Source organism: Armigeres subalbatus, chromosome 2, assembly GCF_024139115.2.
Source record: "Armigeres subalbatus isolate Guangzhou_Male chromosome 2, GZ_Asu_2, whole genome shotgun sequence".
In the NCBI taxonomy this organism is placed as follows: domain Eukaryota; kingdom Metazoa; phylum Arthropoda; class Insecta; order Diptera; family Culicidae; genus Armigeres; species Armigeres subalbatus.
This window is the reverse complement of record NC_085140.1, coordinates 388,457,689-388,482,925: the sequence shown is the minus strand read 5'-3', so window position 1 is coordinate 388,482,925 and position 25,237 is coordinate 388,457,689. Positions and strand designations below refer to the sequence as shown.

Genomic DNA, 25,237 nt, shown 5'->3' with positions numbered 1-25,237 from the left:
TAGGTTTATTTTTGGTTATTTTCTGGGGAACTTGGGCCTCATTCCCTCCAATCTAAGCTGGTTTGAGGTGTATTGATATAAGTCTTCCGGTGATGAATACAACCGCGAATACTGCTTCAGAGCCGACGGATATCGCCTCTGTCATACCAATCTCACACCTCACGGTCTAAAGGCATCCGATTTTCCTTGAACAGCCCACTTGTCTCCCGCCCAATCTCTTAGGAAAAACGCAATAGGTAGTGTTTTCAACATAACCGCGAATAGACGTAGGACTTGTATAAACGTAACGTATTTACATATAACTTTTAACTTTTGGATCTATGGAGTTTGATTATTGTTATAGGTATGCTGTGTAGAATTATTAATTTGTTTTTTTGTTGTTAATCAAAACTCCTGGAAATAGAACTAATAATTAAATACATAATAAGAATTGCTTTGTTTACAAGTACTAAGCCCCTATTTACTCAAGCAAATGTAGGGCATTTATAAATTTCTTATTGATGATTGTATTTAAAGTTTAAAAATTCAATTATTAAAATTTTCAGACTTGGGCAAAATGTGCTATTTTAAGGGAACTGTCCCGTTTTCCAAACAATGCTAACATGCGTGCTTACTGCTGAAAAAATCACAACAATAAGAAACAAGTCAAGGAGCAGTAACCCTACTAGTAGTACTAGTAGTCGTTTAGTACCAATCACAACTTAACATATGGTCAGTCATATGCCATGACTCGTACTCATCCCGGTATCAAATGGATTATGAAACCAATCACTTTCCGTGGATGAGCAATCCAAATCTCTCTGGGCTAATTTTATTCTTCGTCATCTACCACCACTGTCATCGCTGCCTCAGCCATCATCGGCCTCTAGCCGTGAACTCCGAGCGATGCGATGGGCGATCGCATCTATCCCAACCGATACCACTGCATCCGACCATCATCAAGCACAGAATGACAAAAAAATGCGCCCTCTTCTTTCATGCATATTCGCAGACCCACCGGCAGCTCTCCCGCTGGCTACTGAGTGCTGTGTAGGTGAACACAGTGACCGAACGAACGAAACGAAAAATGCGCGAGCAAAAATCACGTCAGTACACGCTGCTGTCACAAACTGTAATGACTCGCACACGGCAGGCACTGCTTCTTTTATACACAAAGAAAATCTTGCGGTGGACCCGAAGACCCGTGACTCACATAATTTTGATGTCCGTGTCAGGAATGCACGGGATTAATTCTTCTTCTTCTTATTGGCATTACATCCCTACACTGGGACAGAGCCGCCTCGCAGCTTAGTGTTCATTAAGCACTTCCACAGTTATTAACTGCAAGGTTTCTAAGCCAGATACTTCTATGCCCAGGGAAGCCGAAACAATTTCCAATCCGAAAATTGCCTAGACCGGCACCGGGAATCGAACCCAGCCACCCTCAGCATGGTTTTGCTTTGTAGCCGCGCGTCTTACCGCACGACTAAGGAGGGCCCCCTCCGGGATTAATTACATATGAGATTTTTGATGGCTTCGACAAGAATTAAAATTTTCAATAACTTATCGTTAATACTCTTATTGGGAAATTGCTGGAGGGTGTCCGAGTCGATTGATATATAAATCTTCAAAATCCATCGAAAGATAAAGGCGTCAGTAACGTTCGAAATCTTACCTTTCAGCGTAACGCTCTCGATTTATAAAAATCTAAATGACACCCAGTATAGTAAAGAAAGACCTAAGTCCTACATCGAAATATTACCCACCCCTGAAGAGTCTTACTAGGTCGGGCAACCTTCAAATAGGTAAATGGTTTCCTCCGGGAGTGGCGCTTAAGCCATTTCAACGAAAAACGGGAAACTCGTTTGACTGGCAGGTTTCAATCTGTTGAGTGCGCTTATGAAATTTCAGATGAAATTGTTTGAAATCAAATTCAAAATTTTCAGCCTACATCCAAATCGAATTAGAAGTTATGTTATTATTCAAATAATGTATTCACTTTTATTACAAATGAACATGCTTAATACTAGGTACTTCGTTTTGGGAAAAGTACAGCGATTGGTTTCAGGGGGTCTATGAATGTTTCTGGTTTGAAGGAACAATATGCAAAATAGAACGGAAGGTTCTGAATGGAAAAAACGTGGATCAAATGTAATGACCCATATTGAAGCGGTCGGAGTTATTTTCTTCATGTTCGGGTAAACTGCACCACACAGGAGCAAATCGATCTTTTGGCACTTAAGCGATGTTTGAGACCTTGTTCAAGAATGTTTATTTCTGTAAAATGTTGGAATTATCTACAAAACCTACTTTTTGAAGACAAAACAAATCCACAAACATTCCAATGGGATGTTTAACCACGGGGCGCTTATCCTCCCAGTTAGCTTTGAATGGTCGAGTTTTACAGAGAAGCCTGTTAAGGCTCGCTAAATATATCATTAAAAACTGTCCTTTTCGATGACGGTTGCTATCAAATGTTCTGCAAATTTACGTTTATTTTAATGCTTCCATTTAGAGTACGCAAAATTACAGGTTGTTATACTTTATAGCTTGCGTGCAAAATTGTACACAAGAGATGTAAAATTAAATGGTCTTCTTCTTCTTCATTGGCATTACATCCCCCCACTGCACAGCTGCACTGGGACAGAGCCGCCTCGCAGCTTAGTGTTCATTTAGCACTTCCACAGTTATTAACTGCGAGGTTTCTAAGTCAGGTTACCATTTTTGCATTCGTAACGGTTCGCCACTTCATCTCATAGCTCCTATTTCCATCTCATCAAAAACAAAGCAATGGAAAGGAATTTGGTTCGTTTATTATTTTTGTGATTTTTTTCAGTAGTGAGCACGCATGTTGACAAAAAGAAGCGACGAATTTGGTGCCGTATTTCTTTGTTTAGTGATTAGATGGATATATGTACAGTAGGGTGGCTCAAAAAACACTTTTTCAAATTTTTTGATGGGTGGTTTTTTGAGGGTGGCTCTTATTCGGTTCTATTTGATGCCCTGATGCTCTGGACAAAATTTCAGCCAAATGGGTCAACGTTTGGGCGGTGCTAAACTCATTGGAAGATCGGCCCATCAAAAAAATTGAAAAAAGTTTTTCCCATACTAATTTGAGCCACCCTAATGTACAGTGAGATGGAGATCGGAACAGTTCCCCTACATGTTTGAAACAAAAGGATAAATAACATGTTAAGAATATGCTTCTGAACTAAAATCGAGAATCTAATGGTTCGAAATGCTTCGTGTGATAGACATGAAAGTTTCTTTTTTCACTAAAGGTCGGTTGCTTCGTTGCAAGAGGGTTAGAAGCATCCTTCTAAGCTTCTCGGAAGCCTTCTTTTAAGCAGCTCGAAGGCCTCCTTTCAAGAGGCTCGGAAGACTCCTTTCAAGACGCTCGGAAGCCTTCGAAAGCCTCCTTTCAATAGGTTCTTCGGTTCTTTCAATAGCTTTTCTAATTTCGTTTCGTTTCGTCTGCATAGAGAAGAGTAGAGAAGAGCCTCAAATGGTCCGGATTTTCTTTATTCCTTCTGCAGATATGTTCGTTACGGCTTCCGACGGATTTATATGATATTTCCTTATGCAAAAATCACGTCTAAAGTAGAGTTAATGGCTAAAATTCGCGTGGAATTTTGCATGCGCAGTTCTTAACACGCATTTTCGCCTATTATGCAGGACAACGTCTGCTGGGTCAACTAGTGATGTTGATAATAATCAATTAGATGTCAATATATGGACAGAAAGACAGCCATCTCATCGATTGACAAAGTATTAGTTTTGCTTCTGAAGCATTAAAAAAAATAATAGATGCATGGAAAATTCGCTTCAAACATCTGTTCATATGGACTACAGAAAAAATTTACTCCAATATTGTTGTTGGTCTTTACAAATAAAGACAAGTTAATAGTTTAGACACGTCCAAATTTGTGAGTAGCCGAGAAGAGAAAAATAAATACCTTCACGTTGTTGAAGAAACTTCTCTTAGTTAATAGTGATTTTCCATAAATGTTGCCGTGAGGATAGCGGCGTCAGTCGTTTATGCGTATTTGCTAGCTATGAAGTGTGAGTTCGATTCCTGCCCTAGTAAGGAGAAAGCTTTTAGACGCAGAGAAGAACCAGGCGAGGGCTGCAATTCTCTCTAATAAAGACACAAAACGAAAAAATTTGTGAAGCGGAAAATTCTCCGCTAGTCCACTGGATGTTATGCAAATGTCCTGTCGAAGACGGTGATGCTATATTTTCAAAGGAACTGTTCTGTTTTCCATCCCACCGAACATATATTCATCTCATCACGAAACAAATAAATACAGCACCAATTTCGTCGTTTCTTTTGTAAATGCAAACTTTTGCTTTCAAGAACAGTTATGGGTGTTTTATTTCTAGGAAAAGTGGTATGAATAAATCGTTCCTTGTGTAAAATAAAGAATGCTACCACAAACCGAAGGAATCTAATATCAAGCTGGTAAGCCCTTCGTTCAAACGATAATGGTAGAAAAACATGCGTCTTTTTAATAGTCATGAAATAACAGCCAGTCCGTATATTTCACTTCTCTTGAAGAAACTTACGATAGAGATCTTACTCTACAGAGAAATATCATCGAATAAGTAACTCAAAGTTGCAAATGATTGATGGAAATCTTAAGCCGTATCTCAACCGCATGTACCATAATCGAACATCGGCAATGACGAGCTAGAAATCCAGCTCCATTTCATAATCACAAATGACGTTGAATTAGCTTTCGATTAGAATGTTTATGACATTTGTCGTTCAAATAACCGAAAAAACCCTCCTCTATCGACCGGTCGCACTAACCCTGAGGCCATAACGTTTATCACTCGTTTCCGTAAATGGGTGCTGCTTAATGGAATCCTACCGTCCAGCTGCCTGTCCGTTCGCTTTCCTGTTGTGGTCAGAGAGCTCCATTCCAGCCAAGGCAGACCCGGATGACAACCGGAGACAAGTGCCATGGTGCGCTCCTGCAATTCCTCATGCCAGTTGATAGCAATCAGGTCAAAAATTGTATAAATGTATAAGCGATGCTATCTCATGGATGCTTTTCCAAGCACATCTCTGGAAGCAAGTGTTCATCCTGCGGACCCACGCTATTCGCCCCACTCATATCTAACACATCCACTTCCATATCACAATCCGAAACCCCGGGTTTGGAGTGCGGTTCAGACGTCTGTTCGTTTGATGAAACTGAACCGAAACGAAAGCTTCGTCCGTTGTTGGTTGGTCCCCAAACGGTGAACCACAGTCTGATTATCGAGTCTCCGGCATTGAACAACCGCAAACAACATGGTGTGGTTGATGTTTTGGTGATTGCGAGCTATTTCATACCTAGTGGTTTTTTTTCCTGCATGCATGAACCGCATAGTCTATTCCAGCGGTATGTAGCAAAACACAGCTCCATGATATTGAAATAAAATGTGTCTGTCAACGCCGTTGCGGTGTGGGCGCATCTCGTTTCTACTGGATGTGTGCACGGAACGTTGAGTACCGACTTCCATACATTTAGATGATGAGCTTGAAAAGTTCAAAAACTGGGAAGATCACTGCTGAATGGGGTTCAAACAGACACAAATATCCCCAATTAATTTCATATGTTGAATCAAGATTTTACTTCTATCATAAGTACTATCTTGATACGGTTGAATAACGGAAATTTACTGAATTCTTGAACTCAGTGAGGTAATGGAGATTTTCGATGCCGTGTTGTGTACACCAATTTTAAATCTTTTGTACGAAAATAAAGACTAATATATGTGCTATCGATCACTCATACATTACGTCTTGAAATTTTTTATTTAAGAAAAAAAATAATGTAGTAACACGGTCTGTCGATTGAACCGAATACCGCTATTAGATTCCTTATATAAACCGGATTTTTCGATGGTAGGCTCCGGACCGTGCATTTTTGCTGGAAATTAGAATAAGTTGTGGCTTAAATCATATTGGAACCATATCAGTATTCGGATGGGCCCTCCTTAGCTGTGCGGTAAGACGCGCGGCTACAAAGCAAGACCAGGCTGAGGGTGGCTGGGTTCGATTCCCGGTGCCGGTCTAGGCAATTTTCGGATTGGAAATTGTCTCGACTTCCCTGGGCATTAAAGTATCATCGTGTTAGCCTCATGATATACGAATGCAAAAATGGTAACCTGGCTTAGAAACCTCGCAGTTAATAACTTAATGCTTAATGAACACTAAGCTGCGAGGCGACTCTGTCACAGTGTGGGGATGTACTGCCAATAAGAAGAAGAAGAAGAAGATTTTTCGGCTCTTTCAGTCTATCCGTCGTTTCTGTGTTTATTACACCTTTTTCTGGGAATTAGAGGCTGCGTTTTGTTGTACTTATGTGTGTCAAACGTCGAAACGTCGTATAGTTGACACAAAACCCGTTTTAGCTTATTATAAAGACTGAAAGTAGAGCTATGGAAAATTATGGACGAGAACAGCTTCCCTGGGAAGCTTACCAGACTGATCAAAGCAACGGTGGATGGTGTGCAAAACTGTGTGAAGATTTCGGGCGAACACTCCAGTTCGTTCGAATCGCGCCGGGACTAAGACAAGGTGATGGACTTTCGTGCCTGTTGTTCAACATTGCGCTAGAAGGTGTCATGCGGAGAGCCGGGTGTAACAGCCGGGGTACGATTTTCAACAGATCCAGTCAATTTATTTGCTTCGCGGATGACATGGACATTGTCGGCCGAACATTTGCAAAGGTGGCAGAACTGTACACCCGCCTGAAACGTGAAGCAACAAAAGTTGGACTGGTGGTGAATGCGTCAAAGACAAAGTACATGCTTGTGGGCGGAACCGAGCGCGACAGGGCCCGCTTGGGAAGCAGTGTTACGATAGACGGGGATACCTTCGAGGTGGTCGAGGAATTCGTCTACCTCGGATCCTTGCTAACGGCTGACAACAACGTTAGTCGTGAAATACGAAGGCGCATAATCTGTGGAAGTCGGGCCTACTACGGGCTCCAGAAGAAACTGCAGTCGAAAAAGATTCGCCACCGCACCAAATGTGTCATGTACAAGACGTTAATAAGACCGGTTGTCCTCTACGGACATGAAACATGGACAATGCTCGAGGAGGACTTGCAAGCACTCGGAGTATTCGAGAGACGGGTGCTTAGGACCATCTTTGGCGGTGTGCAAGAAGACGGTGTGTGGCGGCGAAGAATGAACCATGAGCTCGCCCAACTCTACGGCGAACCCAGTATCCAGAAGGTAGCTAAAGCCGGAAGGGTACGATGGGCAGGACATGTTGCAAGAATGCCGGACAGCAACCCTGCAAAGATGGTGTTCGTTTCCGATCCGGCAGGTACGAGAAGGCGTGGAGCGCAGCGAGCGAGATGGGCAGACCAGGTGCAGAACGACTTGGCGAGCGTGGGGCGTATCCGAGGATGGAGAGATGCGGCCTCGAACCGTGCATTGTGGCGTCAAATTGTTGATTCAGTGTTATCTGTTTAGATGTTAACTAAATAAATGAAATGAAAAGACTGAAAAAGCCGAAAAAATACCATCGTCAGAAAAAAATAATACAAAAAACATTTCTGATGCGTTTTAAGAATGGTTATAAATTACGATTATGATGAGATGAGCCAGCCCTGGGCTGAAAATCTCTTTAAATAAGAAAAGAAAAAAAAATTACGATTATTATTATTATAGAGTTTTGGCACTTCCTCAGCAAGCGTGCTGGGAATTTTCACCTACCCCGGGCAATCTGAATGCCAAAGGGGATTAGGCTCTGTGGATCTCATTCGCCGGTTGACTTAAAATCCTATAATAAACGTTTGCACCGGATGTATTAGTTATGGTGGTTCAGGAATCTTCTTACGATGCTGCAAGTTCCAAGAACCACTGTCTTTTGGATGCTATGGAGGTTATGAGATAGTTCCAGCTCTCCTAAGGATCTCAGAAGAGATTTCGGGACGATTCCGGTTGCTGAGATAACAACCGGAATTATACGCACGTCCTCCAGGTGCCACATCTGCTTCAACTCCTCCGCCAAGTCGTGGTACTTCATTATCTTGTTGGAGAATGTTGTTTGGACATTATGGTCTAGCGGTACAGCAATATCGATGAGGGTTACCCGCTTCATCCTTTTGTCGTAGACCACAATAGCGGGCCGATTGGCACGAATGAGGACATCCGTTATGATCTCGCGATCCCAGTACAGCTACGAAACTGTTTTCCAGAACCGGGACAGGCACATATTTGTAGTAGGCGATAAACTGGTTAACCAAGTTGTGCTTTAAAGCAAGCTGTTGGTGCACAATCTTGGCTACTTCGTTATGACGACCGAGATAGGCTGAATCAGCTAAGGCTGAACACCCGGACACGATATGTTCGATCGTCTCTCCTACTGAATTGCACTTCCTGCAGCGGTCCTCCACGTTTTCGTGCAATATATAGTGCCGATAGTTCTTCGTCGCAATTACCCAGTCCTGGATGGCAACCATGAATCCTTCTGTTTCCGAGAAGAGTTCACCCCGCACCAGCCACGTATTCGACGCCGCTTTGTCGATATATTCCAGCTCCAGTTGATGGGGGTGCGTCCCATGTAACTCCTTCTGCTTCCACGATGCGATCATCTCGTCGACAGATTTGATGTCGCAATTCAGCTGATAGTCCTCCTGCGCCAGATGCAGGGCACTGAATCCGTGGTCAGCTTCACACACAGCGCGATAGATTTCGTGGCGGTTCTGGCTTTCCACGAAGTATCTTCGCAACTGCTGGATCTGGGAAACACATAGTGTTTGTATATCGGTGACGCCTCTTCCTCCTACTGTACGTGGCAGGGTGACTCTCTCAATGGACGATTTTGGATGGCACATGCGATGCTTAGTGAACGCCACTCGTACTGCTCGTTCTAACGCCTCCAAGTCAGTCTTGGTCCACTTCACCACCTCGAAACTGTATGTCAACAAGGGCACAGCAAACGTGTTTATCGCCTTCACCTTGTTGCCGGCCGACAAGAGGCTCTTCAAAATACCGTTGACACGATGCAAGAACTTTTCCTGCAGCGCTTTCTTGATCGTCGTATGGCGAATTCCTTTCAGTTGCAGGAAACCTAGGAACTTGTGCGTTTCGCCTTCAACCATGTTTCGAATCTCCTCCTGTTCGTTGACGCGGAAACTGTCGGCATCCACCAGGTGACCCCGGTGTAGATGTATGGATCGACATTTATCGATACCAAACTCCATCCGGATGTCGTTGCTGAATACCGTTACAAGCCGCAGAAATTGGTGCAGCTTCTCCACAGATTCCGCAAACAGCTTCAAGTCGTCCATAAAGAAGGTGTGGGTAATGTTTGTACTCCTCTCCCCACCCTTCAAATGATAGCCATAGTTGTGTTGGTTGAGTGCTCTGCTAAGAGGGTTCATGGCAAGGCAAAACCATAGAGGACTAAAGGTATCGCCTTGGAATATGCCCTCCTGATGCTGAGAGTCCTGGACCGTAACACCTTTTCTCCGTCGGTAAGGTGTAGGGATGTGTTCCACATCCCCATAGCGTGCTGCATTAGCCTGATGACGTTACCGTCTATCTTATACAACTGCAGTACCTTAAGAAGGTACGAGTGAGGTTCTTTGTCGTATGCCTTTTTATAGTCGATATACGCCATGCTCAGGTTTCTTTGCTTGTGGGTGGCCTGCCCAACAACGACTGCATCAATGATGACCTGATCCTTGCAGCCTCGTGTGTTACGTCGACAACCTTTTTGTTCCTCGGTCATCAGGTTGTTGACGTCGCAATGGTTCTGCACCCTCCTCGCTATTACCGATGACAGCACTTTGTACAGACTCGAAAGGCACGTTATTGGTCTGTACTTGGCTGGGTTCAAAGTGTTCCGATCCTTCGGCAGAAGATAAGTGACACCCCTAGTCCGGTAGCTGCCCGGGGTTATCTAGTACCGTGTTGAAGCATTCCGCCATCCGCCCATGGACCGTTGTGAGTTTTTTATACCAGAAATTATGCACAAAATTGGGTCCTGGTGCAGCCCAATTCCTGGTATACCGGGTAGCCTCACGTATGTCTTGGGCGGTCACGTTGATAGCGGTCATGTCTCCAATTCCACCACAATATTGCTCTTCTTCTGCCATCCACACCCCATCGCCGTTGTGTATGACGGGGTTCTCCCATAGATTGGACCAAAACTGCGTGACTTCTCCAATCTCCGGAAGGCCCTCGCCAAAGTCGGCTTTGTCGTTTCGGATGTGGTTATAGAACTCCCTTTCGTTGATGTTGAACATTCGATTTTGCTCCTTCCTCTTCGAACATTCTCCATAACGTCGCAGTCGTTTAGCAAGAGCACTCAACCGCTGTACATGGGTGTCGAGGATCTCAGTTATGTTCGCCTCGGTGAGATCACGGAGTTCTGTGGGTTTCACAATTTCAGCAACATTCCGAACTAGCCTGGTTGATCGATTCCCCTGCTTGTACTGTGTTAATCGACCAACCTTTGACCGCAGTGTGGCGATGCGGGTCTCCAGACGTCGCATCCACGCGGGTTTTCGTGCTTTGGGGCGTGCGCGTCCATCACTCTCACCTTGCGGGCGCGTTCGCAATCCCAACGTTCTTACAACAGCCACTGCAGCCGAATACACGATAAATTGCAGCTCCTCAAGGTTCTCCACGGTTTCCAAGTACTGTGGCAAGATATCCTGGTTAAGGATGCTTACTGTACTCGTCAACCGATAGGAGTACTGCAACTTGGGTATCCGGTGTCGAGACATGGGGTCTGTCCCACGGAACTGTGTAACTGCTGTGCCCATATGATTAGCTAGTTCGTCCTTCAATTGCTGTCGTTGCAATTCCACTGTTGGTCCTGGAGCGGCGGGGACAATCGAATCGCGACGGTTACTTGCGATTGATGCATCCAACCCAACAGAACTCCTTCTCGACGTATCGCTCGATCTTGCCTCCTCCTCCTCTCCTAATTCCCTCTGCACTTCCCGCTTGATGTACTCTACGTCTTCTGGAGTCAGCATATTATGTGACATAATAGCTCTCTGGCGTGTGTACAACTTGTTCTGGTCAAGCTGGGGTGCAAACCGAAGGAACCTCTCATTGAACATCTCCAGCATCGCCGGTCTGCCGGACATATCCGTCTCCATCCTGGTGCAAACGTAGTAGCAACGGATCACGTACTGATTCATCTCCCTTGTCCACATGATCCGTTGCCGTCGGCGGCCCGCTAACGTGAGTGATTGACGTCGATTAACCACAGCAACATCAGCAGGTGCAGCATTGCCTTGTTGATTTCTTCTGCTGCCGTTTCTGTTTTGCCTTGTCGGCACGGGCTGAGCCCGATGACTAGAGGGTCGCTGTTGCACCTCTCCTTCCTCTAGCCGCTGGCCGCTCGCTCTGTCCCCCGTTCCAGGACCAGCTCCAGTAGGGGCTCCCTCCTCGGGCAATCGCATGGGTGGTATTGTTCTTGAGCGTAACTCCATATTTGGGTGTGCTTTCATTCCCGGAAGCTACGGGTTCTGTAAAGTTATTTAATTCTTTACAGTGCTAAATAGCTAGGTTCAAGCGCCAGTGCTCGCCCGAGGGTGGTTTTTCATTGGTGCTTAGGAATTGGGCCTTCAGCTCCCACCTACTCGAAATGGTGGTTTTTCATGGACGCCCAGGGTATTTCACCTGAGCTCCCACCATCGATTATTATTATTATTATTATTATTGGCCTTATTAACAAGATTTTCGGCCCTAAGCAGGTTCATCTCGAAAAATTTCGCTTTTGTGAACATATTTCATCCCTATGGCACTTCCACGCAAACTTAGAGAAAGGTTTTCTCTACCTATACGATTGTAAGAATTAACGTTTGAGTTTGGTTCTTTCCCCAGATCGTAATTCTCTATTAAACTGAGTGCACAGCACGGACAACATACATCTGTCTACTATAGTTTTCTAACTTTTGTAAATCACTGTTACAGTGATGTGGCTTAGAGCTCCCATAAAACACCAACACTCGATTCACACATCACCGCCCGATTCCATAAATTGATATCTATCGCTACTTGTATATCAACCGAGAAACATGTCGTTCTCGTGCATACGTTTGGAACTGCAACACCGACTTGCTTTAGCAAACAGTGCAGTGTGTGGCATCCATTTCTAAGTTAATCACAAATCCGCAATCATCGTGTTTGCTTACTTTAGACGGAAATGTTTGTCATGCTAATTATTTTGGGCGTTGGTGAGTTACATCTAATATGGAAAGGAAGATTTACAAACTTTTTCTCGGCTGGGTCGAGTCAGTGAAGAATATTTTTTATGCAGAAAGTAAATCAAATTCTTGATCAATCGCAATTACGTGGAACTAGAGTACCGATCTGCATTCCGGTCCCAACAGAAGTTTTTTATGCCCTGTCAAGTACCTAAAAAATGAAAATTTGCAAACTTTTCCAACCCAATTGTGCCAAACTACCATTGAACGTGGTAGCAAAACAGTTTCAATCATTCGAATCAAATAATTGTAAGACATGACGACAATATGGATAAATAACCGCTAACATGTATAGCATCAGTATGCTTATTTGTGTTTGTTGCAACACTGGTAATTGAATTTATTAAGAAAATTATTTTGAGCTTTTTAGTGGAATGTATTCACTTGTCATAAGACGAGTTTGTACAATACCATTGAATTCCACCACTTAATTGTATCTTGACAGATACGTATTTCGACCTCAACAGTAAGGCCGTCTTCAGTGTCTCGTACTTGACTCGACTTAAGTTCATTCTTTCTGTTCAAACAATTCTTAGCAAATAATTACCGAAATAATAAAAATGGCTTCTAACTTGTATCAAACAACAAAAATTCGTTTCCACCCATTACTCTCTCCATCTTTGGCTCCCGAGCTGCCAGAAAAGTTCGAATAAATAAAGCATATCTGAAAGATAAACAACAACCTGAAAACCATTCACAGACCATGATATGAATTCTCTATATGGTTTTACACAATTTCATATTTCTTTCCTACACACATTCAATAAACTTCTCACTCCGATGGGTTACGGAGACTCACCATCCGGTACAGCATGAGTTGCAGCGATAGCAAAGATAGCTGAAGCTAAATGGCCCTGGTTAGATTTTCCACACTTCATGGTTGTGTGCTTTTCGTACCCCACAAATGTTTTCGGTTGGTGGAGAAAAAGACAATGTTTGTGCTATTCATAGATTCACTCGACTTTCAGAAGCACACCCCGTTTAGAGATGGATGACAAGAGCCTTTCTATCGTTGCCTCGGTTGTGCAGTTGGTATGAATGTAGTGTTAAGAAGTAGCACCTTCCCAGAACGTCTATCTAAGCTGGCAAGTGCAGCAGCTCGGTAGTAAAACGAATCTGATGAAAGTCCAGCTTTTCCCGTGCAGTCACCGTAGAGTACGATGCAACTTTCTTTCCCAGTTATATTCATTGTAAATGAAAGACCTCTTTGGTGCTGGGTATGTGGGTTTTCTTCAATGGCTTTTTGGGACACAAGCAAAAGCAAACCGAAACTGGAAGACAGGAGTTTAAGTTCCTCACACGCTTCTTTTTACTGTTTTTTGTAACTGTAAACAAACTGGAAACAAGGGTTAGTGGAACGTTCTTGGAAAACTGGTCGAACAATGCGTTAACCGATTTTTCCACCACCACGAGCGATCGTAACCGGAACTCGATATGGACGTAATGTGCTTCCGGAACTACTGAAACGAACGGCTCCATTAGAATATCAATAAGCCCAAAAGCAATTGAAGCGACTGGCTCAAGTCTAGTGGAACCATCGCCATTCGGTAGCTTAGAGCAACGAGAGACTAATGGCGAATGGGAGCTGGCCAAAAATGTTGTTGCTGATGCATGAAGTTGCTTATGGTTTATGTGTTTTCTAAGAATATCATAAAAGGTTGTAATCAATAATTTAGAAGTCTCAATGGTACATGATTGGGTAAGAAATATACACAATATAAATTAATAGTTTAAAAAATCAATTGTATTAAGAAACCGCATAAAGGCTTTTGTCAAGCGAAAGAATTTTGATTCATATTCAATTCAAACAAGTTTCCACTTTCATATTTTTGCGAAGTTTTTCCCATTGTCATCTATAAAAATTACCTTAAACCAGAAATTCATCCGCATTAAAAATATTGCTAGCTGCAGGTGCTACACTTTGTAATAGCAAATTAATGGAAAATATTTACAAAAATCTGCAAAGTGGCTTTCCATTGTTCTTCATACTTCTGGCCATTAATTAAATTTAAAATATCTATCAACTGCATTTTTAAATCAAGGAATGGGAAGTATAAAGTACACACATAAAACGCCAGAAAGTATGAACGGTGAAATGAGCGAATGCACACGCTTTATGAGTGCTCCAAGCAACGCTTTTTTAAATAATTAAGCAAATTAAAATGAGAACTCATTATCGATCATGTAATAATTTTAATGGTACACATCCAAGAAGATCAGTCTTTTTTTTTCAAATGATTACACCGTTTGATATTTGTTCCTGGTGAAGTCTTATTTGAATCGGGTTTATCTTCATAATTTGGTTTTGTATCATTGCTACATGAAATAGTGACATTTCAACTACCTAAAAGATTTTTTTAAAAGGATTTTGTTTACTCCAGTGCTCATAAAGCAAAGTAACATTCCAACATACGTACCTCGAATGAGACAAGCCATTTGGCTGGTAGAAATTGATGGGAAGTCATAACAGTTTATTTTAATTTTGCATCCGTCGATTCAATTAATGGTCGTTAGCCGTGTTTGTTGCTATCTTTGTTTACCGATTGACAAAGAATAATGTTTCCCCATGGGAAGCCCATTAGGATAATTTTTGTTTCGGAACGCAGTTTATCTTCTCTGGCAATGAGGCCAATGAAACGGTCGTTAATTCCTTTAAATGCATACATTTGGCGGAACATTGCGAGTATGTATCAGATCAGGAGAAGAAAAAAAAGCACAGATTTATTCATCTAGCGGTTGGAAGTTTTCTTTCCCATGTAACATGCCTAGCATGTACAGTACATAGTTCAATTACCAAAACCTATCTAAAAATTGTATAACAATCACATGATAGAAATTTACTACACATTCGATCTGAATCGAATATTAAATGTCACTGAACATCCTGAAACAATATTTTTCGTAGTAAATCAAAACTATTTCAGCACAAATTTGTTGTAGACCTAAACATACGCTCCACCTGTAAAAACAGCATGAGCTATCGAATGTCTACGCTTCAGTGTCTAACCCCAGCAGTTGAAATCAGTGTTCATAAGGCAGTTCCATATTCCATGGAAGATGACGTAGGGCATGGCGAACAAATTCCCTTTGCACGGTTACCAGCTTTGATATCCAAACTCTCTTAAATGGACTCCAAAATGGGTCCAGAAATTCATTGGCGATCTTAAGGAAGACCCCCAAATGTTTATTAGCTCTAGTAACAACATCCGAATAGTGCGATTTAAAAATAAGAGCTGTATCTAGTATGACACTATATCATTAGGCTAACACGATGATACTTTTATGCCCAGGGAAGTCGAGACAATAATTAATTAATCCGCGACAATAATATCACCGAGAAAAGCCAATCTAGCGGATTAATTAATTAGTAAACTCTCGGTGATTACCACAAACAATGAAAGTCGAGACAATGTCCAATCCGGAAATTGTCTAGACCGGCACCGGGAATCGAACCCAGCCACCCTTAGCAACGTCTTGCTTTGTATCCGCGCATCTTACCGGCTTTTCAAAATCTCAGTACCGTCTTCGTGGGTGACAATGAATGGATCAAATGGGGGTGAAAATGCAGTGATCCATTTCATCTACTTAGAATGATTGTAGAATATATTGAATGTATCTGACGGCAATAATTCTAAATTATAACAGACATTTTTGAACGATTTTGTTATCCGTTATCCAAACTATCGATGAAAGCGATGAGCCATTCTCGCCAATCTACACAGGCACCAGAACGCCACCATTCGGAAGGAAACGCGTGTTAGTTAGCACAAAAATCAGAAGGGTTGTGTACAAGACATGACCGCAAAGTAGACGCTGAACAACGTAAGGCCATCGTTCCAATTAATCTTTCTGCAGTCGCAAGTGATTGAATTCAATGGTGGAATTAAATGGGATTGTACAAACTCGTCTTATGACAAGTGGGTTCATTAAAATGCTATTGACCCCAATACCATCACTCGATGATTTGCCGATGAAACTCTAAAGATGCCATCTATGCGAATACATTTTTGCAGCGTCTTCTTCCGCGCGCTTTTGGTTATGCTGCTGAAGACACAAAGGACTGAGTTCCTGGAAATCCGGAAGAAGGCAGCTGCCTGTCGAGCGATTCCAATCCTCCCACCGTTACAACCGCGCAGGCGACTGGCAGCAGCAGCTGCGTCGGTTCAAGCTCCAGCACCGCCGGCTACATCCTCCAGCGAATGGCCCCCGCTCCTTTCTCCTGGATTCCGCCAGCAGCACGATGAGCACCCCCGGAGGATTTCGCACCGCTCTACACCCCGGATCAGCTGGCTCCGATATTCAGCACACTTGCGGCTCGGATTCAAAGCTGCAAATCCCGAATCGACCAGATATACTAGATTGAAAATGGCTTCTAGGTTGAGTCTGGTAAACTTCGATTTTTTCCAATAAGATCCGCGCTCTCCCAGACTATGCTAAGTCGTTCTGGAAGCTAACCAAAATTCTAAAATCTTAGTCTCAGCCCATTCCACCTTTGATCCCATTAGACAGCAATGCCACTAAGGATCGCAGGTTACCGAAATAGGTCGCCACTTCGTCAGCTCGCACAATCTTGGACACAACATCGTCAGTACACACGAAGCAGCCGTTAGAGAGCATGCTAACAACAATCATCTTATTCCCAACGACTTCTCGTAGGAGATATATTGGAGATAATTGGAGATAATTGACGGCCTATATAAAATCATCGAAAAACATGAAGGCCCCAGGCTTCGACAGCATCCAGAATCTTGAGCTCAAGCATATGCATGTTCCATTCTTCGAGCACCTTTCGCTGCTCTTTAATTAGTGTCTCCGTCTCGGAGACGAGCCAGCCTCGGGCTGAAAGTCTCCCTAATAAAGACACAAAAAAAAAAAAAGTGTCTCCGTCTCAGCTACTTCCCATCGTCCTGGAAGTTAGCCAAAGTCACCTCCATTCGGAAGCCTGGGAAGGATCCTTCCTCTCCAAAAAGTTATCACCCCATCAGCCTTATCTCAGTGTTATCCAAGCTGTTTGGAACGGTGATTCACTGACGGTTACTTGAGTCTGCCGAACACAACAACATCTTCCTCGAGGAACAGTTTGGTTTCCGACCCGGTCGATCAACCGTACACCAACTGACACGAGTTACCAACGTCCTCAGACGGAACAAGTTTGTCTCAAAAACATCCGCCAAAACTTGATGTTGAGAAGGCTTTCGACAATGTATGACATGATGGCCTGGCGTACAAACTATAACGGTATAACGGTTGAACATCATCTACAGTTACCTGTGGGCAGGAACATTCGGAGTCTTAATTCAGTGGAGTGCGTTCCAATGCGCACAACATCGTCGCAGGCGTCCCCCAGGGCAGTATCCTCGGGCCCCTGCTTTTCAATCTGTTCACCTCCGACATGCCAGAATATCCAGAAGCGGCATTCTGTTTCTGTTCGCAGATGACACCTCCATCGTCTACCAAGGAAGAGTAATCAGAGCGCTAGTGACAAAACTCCAAAGAGGCCTGGATGCCTTGGTACAAGCAAATCATCCTCCCTGTGATCGATTACGGCATGTCTGTCTGGGAATGCTGCGTAAAATCTCACCATCTAAAACTACAACGGGCTCAAAACAAATTCTGCGGGTGATCATGAACCCAGGACAAGAACTTCTGCTGAGGTCCATCGTCTGGCCGGGATGAAAACCTTTAACAAGGGATTTGGTGAGTGTAAAGATAAATTTAGGGTTCGTTGCTTACTCTCCGACCAGTCAGGAATACGGGAGTTAGTCCCCCAACTAGTCATCAAATTTGTATTGTAAATATTTTGTGTATATAGTAGTTAGGTAATGAAATTTTTAAAAAAGCCAGCATCTCTTGAAGGCCTCTATGCTAAATTTAATGTCAACTCATAATAATAATAATAATAATAATACATTCTGAGTCTTTCTGAACCACCTTTCTGCATTCTGAACCACCTTTGAGTTCGGACGCGCTTTTTTACCGCTCGTGTATATAATTTTATTATTTTGACTTTTTTTTATAAATATTATTAACTGACCGCGCGTGACCTCCGCGTTCGTTTTTTTTTTTCTCTCGTAAGTAAGTACCCGCGTGTGACAATGAAGTGTGGAATGGTGAACTGTGCACAAAACGATAATCGTTTTCTTTGGCGATGTCACGGCAGTTCTCATAACCTCCATAGCATCCAAAAGACAGTGGTTCTTGGAACTTGCAGCATCGTAAGAAGATTCCTGAACCACCATAACTAATACATCCGGAGCAAACGTTTATTATAGGATTTTAAGTCAACCGGCGAATGAGATCCACAGAGCCTAATCCCCTTTGGCATTCAGATTGCCCGGGATAGGTGAAAATTCACAGCACGTTTGCTGAGGAAGTGCCAAAACTCTATGTCCGGTCACGGACGGGTAGCGGTGGAACTGTCGGAATATTAACCTCGACAGCGGCAACCTTCCCACTGAAGTATTGCCTGGACTGGATGAGCCACCAGTTGGCTCGGTAGAGGATGTGGACTGTATTCAATGCCCTTCGGCTGAAGGGCCTCCGAATCCGTACGATAGCTACAAAGGAAAATTATCCTTTAACTCTTGAAGCCTTGAGAAAGGCTGTTTGGCTTGTCCGAGAAAATAAACCGGTTAATCCAAAACAACGATGTATTTCGTAGAATAGTTTACAAGGAACTGAATGCTCTGCGAGCGAGTGTACATTTCTTTTATACATGTTATTGAATCCTATCTGCCTCCTGATTGGTCGGCCAATCAGCGAGCGGCATGTTGCCAAGTCGTCCTTGCTGTCGGTGCTCTCGTCTTAGGCTTCTTCTTCTTCTTCCTCGCTGCTGGCGTCCAATTCATAACGGTTCTTTTCGCTCGGCACACACCAGCAAGCCAAGAAAGCAAGTTCAATTATCATTCGAGTGGGAAGTGCGTGTTCATTTATATAATGTTAGCAGGAGGGCGACCGAAAACCCGCGGCCGACTCGGGGTTAGTAGGATGGGAAATGGGATTCTGGGTTTATAATTTTGGGATTGGTTAGTTAGGAAAAACATTTAACTACATTCGCCTTGTGCGCGAACATTCTCCCAGGCGAAGTGGTTTAGGGGTCAAGCAAGAAGGATCGGCTGACTCAAATGGTAAAGGGGCGAGTTTTGAGACCGGACGACGAAAGACACCACCCACCGTTTGGACATCTGCAACCCGTACGACTGAATCAGAACCAGGAAAAACTTTCACGATTCGACCTAACTTCCAGGTTTGCGGAGGAATATTATCTTCCTTGAGCAGAACAACAACTCCAGGCATTACATTTTTAGATCCCCTTGTCCATTTCTGTCTAGTTTGGAGTGTGTTCAAATATTCACGAGACCATCTTCTCCAGAAGTGATCACGAATTCTCTGCACAAGTTGCCAACGAGTCAGTCGATTGAAGGCAATGTCTTCATGGGATGGTTCCGCAATAGCAGTTAGCTCACGGCCAATGAGGAAATGTCCCGGAGTTATAGCTTGTAGTTCGTTGGGGTCTACGGAGGACGGAAATAAGGGACGCGAATTGAGGATTGCTTCGATTTGCGTCAGTACTGTGTAATACTCCTCGAACGTTAGAGAAGCATCACGAAGAATCTTTTTAAGGTGCGTTTTCGTACTTTTCACTCCTGCCTCCCATAGACCGCCGAAGTTGGGAGCACGAGGAGGAATAAAGGTCCATTTAATTTCACGGGCGACACAGAAACCATTCAACTCTGCCTCTAGTTGATCACTTTCAAATAGTAGGAACAAATTATGTAACTCCGATTTAGCTCCTACGAAATTTGACCCATTATCCGAAAACAACTCTTCAACAAGACCACGTCTTGCAACAAAACGATGAAGGGCCGCAATGAATGCTGAAGCAGATAGATCCGATACCAATTCAAGGTGGATTGCTTTCGTTGACATACATACAAATAAACAAATATAACCTTTGACGAGAGTAGACTTTCTTCCACCTTGACGGATAAACACGGGACCCGCAAAATCAACACCGGATTTGGAGAAAGGAGGAGCAGGGACGACACGAACTTTAGGTAGATCGCCCATGGACGGCTGCAACAAACTTGGGTTGTTTCGGAAACATGTAACGCAGGCTCGGGTGATTTTCCTGACCACTGATCGAGCATTCAGCAGCCAAAACCTTTGGCGAACAGCAGCTATAAGCCCGGACGGACCAATATGCAACAATTCCTTATGCATTGCTCTTATCATCGACTCGACTACAGGATTTTTATTTGGTATCAAAATTTGGTGTTTTGCACCGTATGGTAGAGAAGTATTGCGTAATCTTCCACCAACTCTCAGAATACCATCCTTCGTCATAACACCAAGATGGCTAAGACGGCGCAATGGTTCGTTTGATTCGAGACGTGCGATTTCATCGGCAAACTCAGATCTTTGAACATATTTGATAATGGTATTCAAAGATTCACGCATCTCCTGCACTGTCAGATACTTCGAAGTAATACGTTGTGATTTGGATCCCGCATTTTTAATAAATCGTCGAACATATCCAATTACACGTTGCAGCTTCCGAAAGGAACTGAAAGCAATCATCACAGGGAGAGGCTCTGGCACCAAAACAGCAAAGGTAGAAGTAATTGGTTTCCATTCCGGTAGTTCCTCATTGGAGACAGGCTCGGGTTCGTCAATTTGAAAGGTACGACTTCTCAAAAACAATGGTCCCCTCCACCAGAGGTCATTTGAGACTAGCAATTGAGTAGTTTGTCCGCGGCTGACGACGTCAGCTGGATTTTCGGCTGATTTGACATAGTTCCAAGTAACGTTCGATGAATTTTCAACGATTTCTGATACACGATTACGGACAAACAGTGTCAGCTGAGCTAGAGGTTTCTTTAACCATGCAAGAACAATCTGACTGTCGGACCAAAGATGAATGGACCGAAAATCCATCTTAAGCGCCGGTAGAACCTTTAACAATAATCTTATTAGCAATAAGGCGGCACAAAGTTCTGCTCGTGGAATAGTCAGTCCCTTGATCGGAGTGACCTTAGACTTACTGCATACAAGTGACACCTTCACTCCATCCTGAGTGATAGCACGGATATATAGACATGCTCCATAAGCAGAAATAGACGCATCGGCAAAACCATGTATCTCGTAGTACTCCACATTAAGGGCAGCAAAGAATCTTGGAATCTCATTAATGAATTTCAGGGTGTCACGAAACAAGGTCCAAGACTGCAGTAGTTTATCCTCCAAAACATCATCCCAATTCAGCTTGCTCACCCAAATTTGTTGTATATAATAATCTTTGCGAAAACGACAACAGGTGACACAGGCCCAAGAGGGCTATTTGGGACAGAACATTTCGCTTGGTTGGTGGAGAGTTTTCTATATTTGGAAATTCCAAGTAGAAACGATACACATCCTCTGAAGGATCCCATAGTAAACCCAAGGTTTTGATGGCTTGGTTGATATCTGAATCTTCGAACGTCAAAAATCTCTCTCTATCCTTTTCTGGAACTGTCTCCAGAATGGCAGCTTCATTGGCACACCATTTGTGGATTGGAAATCCGCCAGAAGCGAGCAGCTCTGTAAGCTCGATGCGAAGTTGTATTGCTTCTTCTATGGTTTCAGCTCCCGTCAAAACGTCGTCGACATAGAAATTTTCGATGACAATTTGAGCCGCTTGTGGATACCGAGGACTCTCATCGAAAGCAAGCTGTTGAAGGGCTCTCGTTGCAAGAAATGGAGCCGAAGATGTACCGTAAGTAACAGTCGTTAGTTCGAGAACTTCTAATGGATCGGCGGGGGTTTCTCTCCAGAAGATGCGGAGCAAAGGAGTATGGATTCGATCTACTCTAATTTGTCTGTACATCTTACTAACATCAGCTGTAAACACATAACGATGCTTGCGGAAGCGAAGGTTTATCGAAAATAGGTCATTTTGTACCACTGGACCTATCATCAGAGAGTCATTCAGGGATGGTCCTCTACCCTTCGAAGAAGCATCGAAAACGACTCTCAGCTTCGTTGAAGAACTGCTTGGCTTCAAAACCGCATGGTGAGGAAGATAGTATTTCAGAAGATTGGGAGGGTCACTGGATTCGTCAATCTGTTCGCAATGATTGAGTGTCTTGTATTCATTAATGAACTCTACATAAAGCCTTTTCAATTCTGGGTCCTTTCGGAACCGCTGTTCCAGCATCAGAAAACGACGTAGGGCGATGGAACGATTGCTTTCCATTTCAAATACCATATTCTTCAAGGGTAATTGAACGACATAACGGCCGCTTATATCGCGACGCGTAGTAGAAGAGAACCTTTCTTCACATAGCTGTTCCTCATTGGTGAGTGGATTGCAAGACTCCACCGATTCAAGGGCCCAAAACTTTTCCATAGTGTTAGTAAGACCTTGCAGACCTACAGCGTAACAATGTTGTGTATGTGTGGGGTTGATGTCTTCAACGGACCCGGCGACAACCCATCCTAGACGCGTCTCTTGTAGAACAGGGAAATTATCGGCTATCTTGTATTGACCTGGCATCAATAGCTTGAAGAAGAGTTGGATTCCTATCAGCAAATCAATTTCTCCAGGTATGTGGAACTCCGGGTCTGCTAGTGATAGGCCAGGAGGGATTTTCCACTGCTTGATATCAATCGGTACAGATGGCATGGACCCAGCAACTTTTCCTGCAATCAGGCATTGTAACTGTCCCAGGAAATCAGCATAACATGAACGCATTTCGAGAGTGACCATTTCCGAAATAGTAGACTGCTGGCCATTAGCTCCAACCACGTCCACTTTGGTAGAAAAACGAGGTAGATTCAATAATTCAACCAGACGATTCGACACAAGGTGCGCTTGAGATCCACAATCCAAAAAGGCACGGCAAGACTTCAAATTTCCATTCACATCTTTCACTTGTACCCGCGCTGTCATCAGCAAGCTGTTGCACAAACGAGGAATTTGTCTAGTTGAACATGAAACTGCATGAGATTGCGACTCATCGAAAAGAGATTGGTTTTTTACCTGTGGGATGATGGATTTCGCAGTGGATGACGATTCAGACTGAGATTGAGAGGAGGACTGCGATACCGTTTTCGAGGCGGACTGAGACAAAACCTTATCAGAGTGAAGCAAAGTGTGATGTTTAGCTTGGCACTTGGAACACGTATACGCCGAAGAACACGCACTACTCTGGTGGCCCACCCTAAGACAATTGAAACAAGCTTTGATATGTCTTACCTTGGCTTGGCGTTGAGCGATGGTCATCTCCCGGAAGGCGTCGCACTTGAATACTGGATGGATTCCGGATCCGCAGAGCTCGCATGTATGTTCCTTGGTGGTGATAGCACAGGCCTTCGATACATTCTTCGGTTGTTGTCCGGGGCCCCTCATCGGCAACGATGTTTTCACTGTAGATGCTGGCTTGTGTAACGATTCTTCCCAACGTTCCAAAACTGCGCACCGTTTCCTCAGGAACTCGACCGTGTCTTTGTATGTAGGCAATTGCTTGTGGGGAATGGAAGCCTCCCACTGAAGTCGGGTGTCCTTGTCAAGAGCAGCCGCTAATAGGTTGACGACGAACCGTTCAGAAAAACCTAACATGTCTTCCTTCATGAGGCTCAACCCATCGACGTGCTGGGTGACCTCGTCGACGAGCTCTCTCAGCTCCTTGGCGTTCTCTCGACTCATCTTCTTCAGACCCAGCAAACCGTTGATATGGATGTCCACGATCACACGTTTGTCTTCATAGCGTTCTTCCAGAATTTTCCACGCGTGCGCGTAATTATTCTGGCTCAGCGTTCGGGTGTCAATCACTCCAGCAGCTCTGCCGACCAGAGCCCTATCCAAATGATAGAGCTTAATAGCGTCTGAATCGGCTGACGTCCTCATGATGTCCAAAAACATGGCTTTGAAGCGTGGCCAGTTTTCGGGTTTTCCGTCGAAGGAAGGGATTGGTGCCTTCAACGGTTGCTGCTGGACAATGATCCTTGGAGGATCCGGTTGTGGTTGTGGCATCACATTTACCAGCGTGTTACTGGGAGCAGTGATAGACTGCATGATGGCTTCCAACAGCACGCAAGTTTCAGTGTGCTGTGCTTCGAACGCATCGTAGGACTCCATCTGCTCCTCCATCCGATCTTCCTGCGTAAGCGCAATGATGTTCTCATGGTGGCTGCAGTATTCGCTGTAAAAGTGATCCAGCTTCTTCGAATACACCGCAAGCATGGCCATGCTGGGTGTTTCGGATCCAGCTCCGGCGACTTCATCCAGAGCTTTCCTGATCCTTGTAATTTGGGCCTTCGCTTGGCCCCTCAAGGACACCAACGTTTTAATGTCCTTGGCCTTCGGCTTCTCGCCCTTCGCCGGTGTATGCTCTAGCGGCATCTTCACTCGCGCGCGATGGACAATAACGAGTAGAAAATGTCGGACACACAGAAACTTGATCTAATTTCACTCGCGCGCGTTTTACTTCGGTTTGCAGCAATCGGTTCACTCACTTTATCACTTACGCTCAATGGACAGCCAAGAAAACTATTTTAATTAACCCGTCGCTATCGTATCGGAACAGGAACAACGATCGGCTGATCGTCAGCAGCAAACTAAACCTCGCCTTCGTGCGGGAACGGCGTCGCAATCGTCAGATTGGCGACAGGGAACGGTGGTGTGGGCTGGCCGCAATCGTCAGATTGCCAGCACTCAGCCTGTTGCGGGTGCAACACACAGGATGCGGATCGCTCGTGGATCCGGTTCGATTGGACCAAAATGTCCGATCACGGACGGGTAGCGGTGGAACTGTCGGAATATTAACCTCGACAGCGGCAACCTTCCCACTGAAGTATTGCCTGGACTGGATGAGCCACCAGTTGGCTCGGTAGAGGATGTGGACTGTATTCAATGCCCTTCGGCTGAAGGGCCTCCGAATCCGTACGATAGCTACAAAGGAAAACTATCCTTTAACTCTTGAAGCCTTGAGAAAGGCTGTTTGGCTTGTCCGAGAAAAATAAACCGGTTAATCCAAAAACAA

The 25,237-nt window shown here is 44.0% G+C and overlaps 1 protein-coding gene across 1 annotated transcript; it reads right to left on the bottom strand.

Annotated features, from left to right (window-relative positions):
• Nucleotides 1-5,024: 5,024 nt before the first annotated feature.
• LOC134210185 (uncharacterized) lies at nucleotides 5,025-24,597 on the bottom strand. Its single transcript, XM_062686213.1, has 2 exons — nucleotides 21,626-24,597; nucleotides 5,025-5,238 (listed from the first exon to the last, which is right to left on the bottom strand). Exons 1-2 carry the CDS (start codon nucleotides 24,595-24,597, stop codon nucleotides 5,025-5,027), a joined length of 3,186 nt encoding a protein of 1,061 aa, XP_062542197.1.
• Nucleotides 24,598-25,237: the final 640 nt, after the last annotated feature.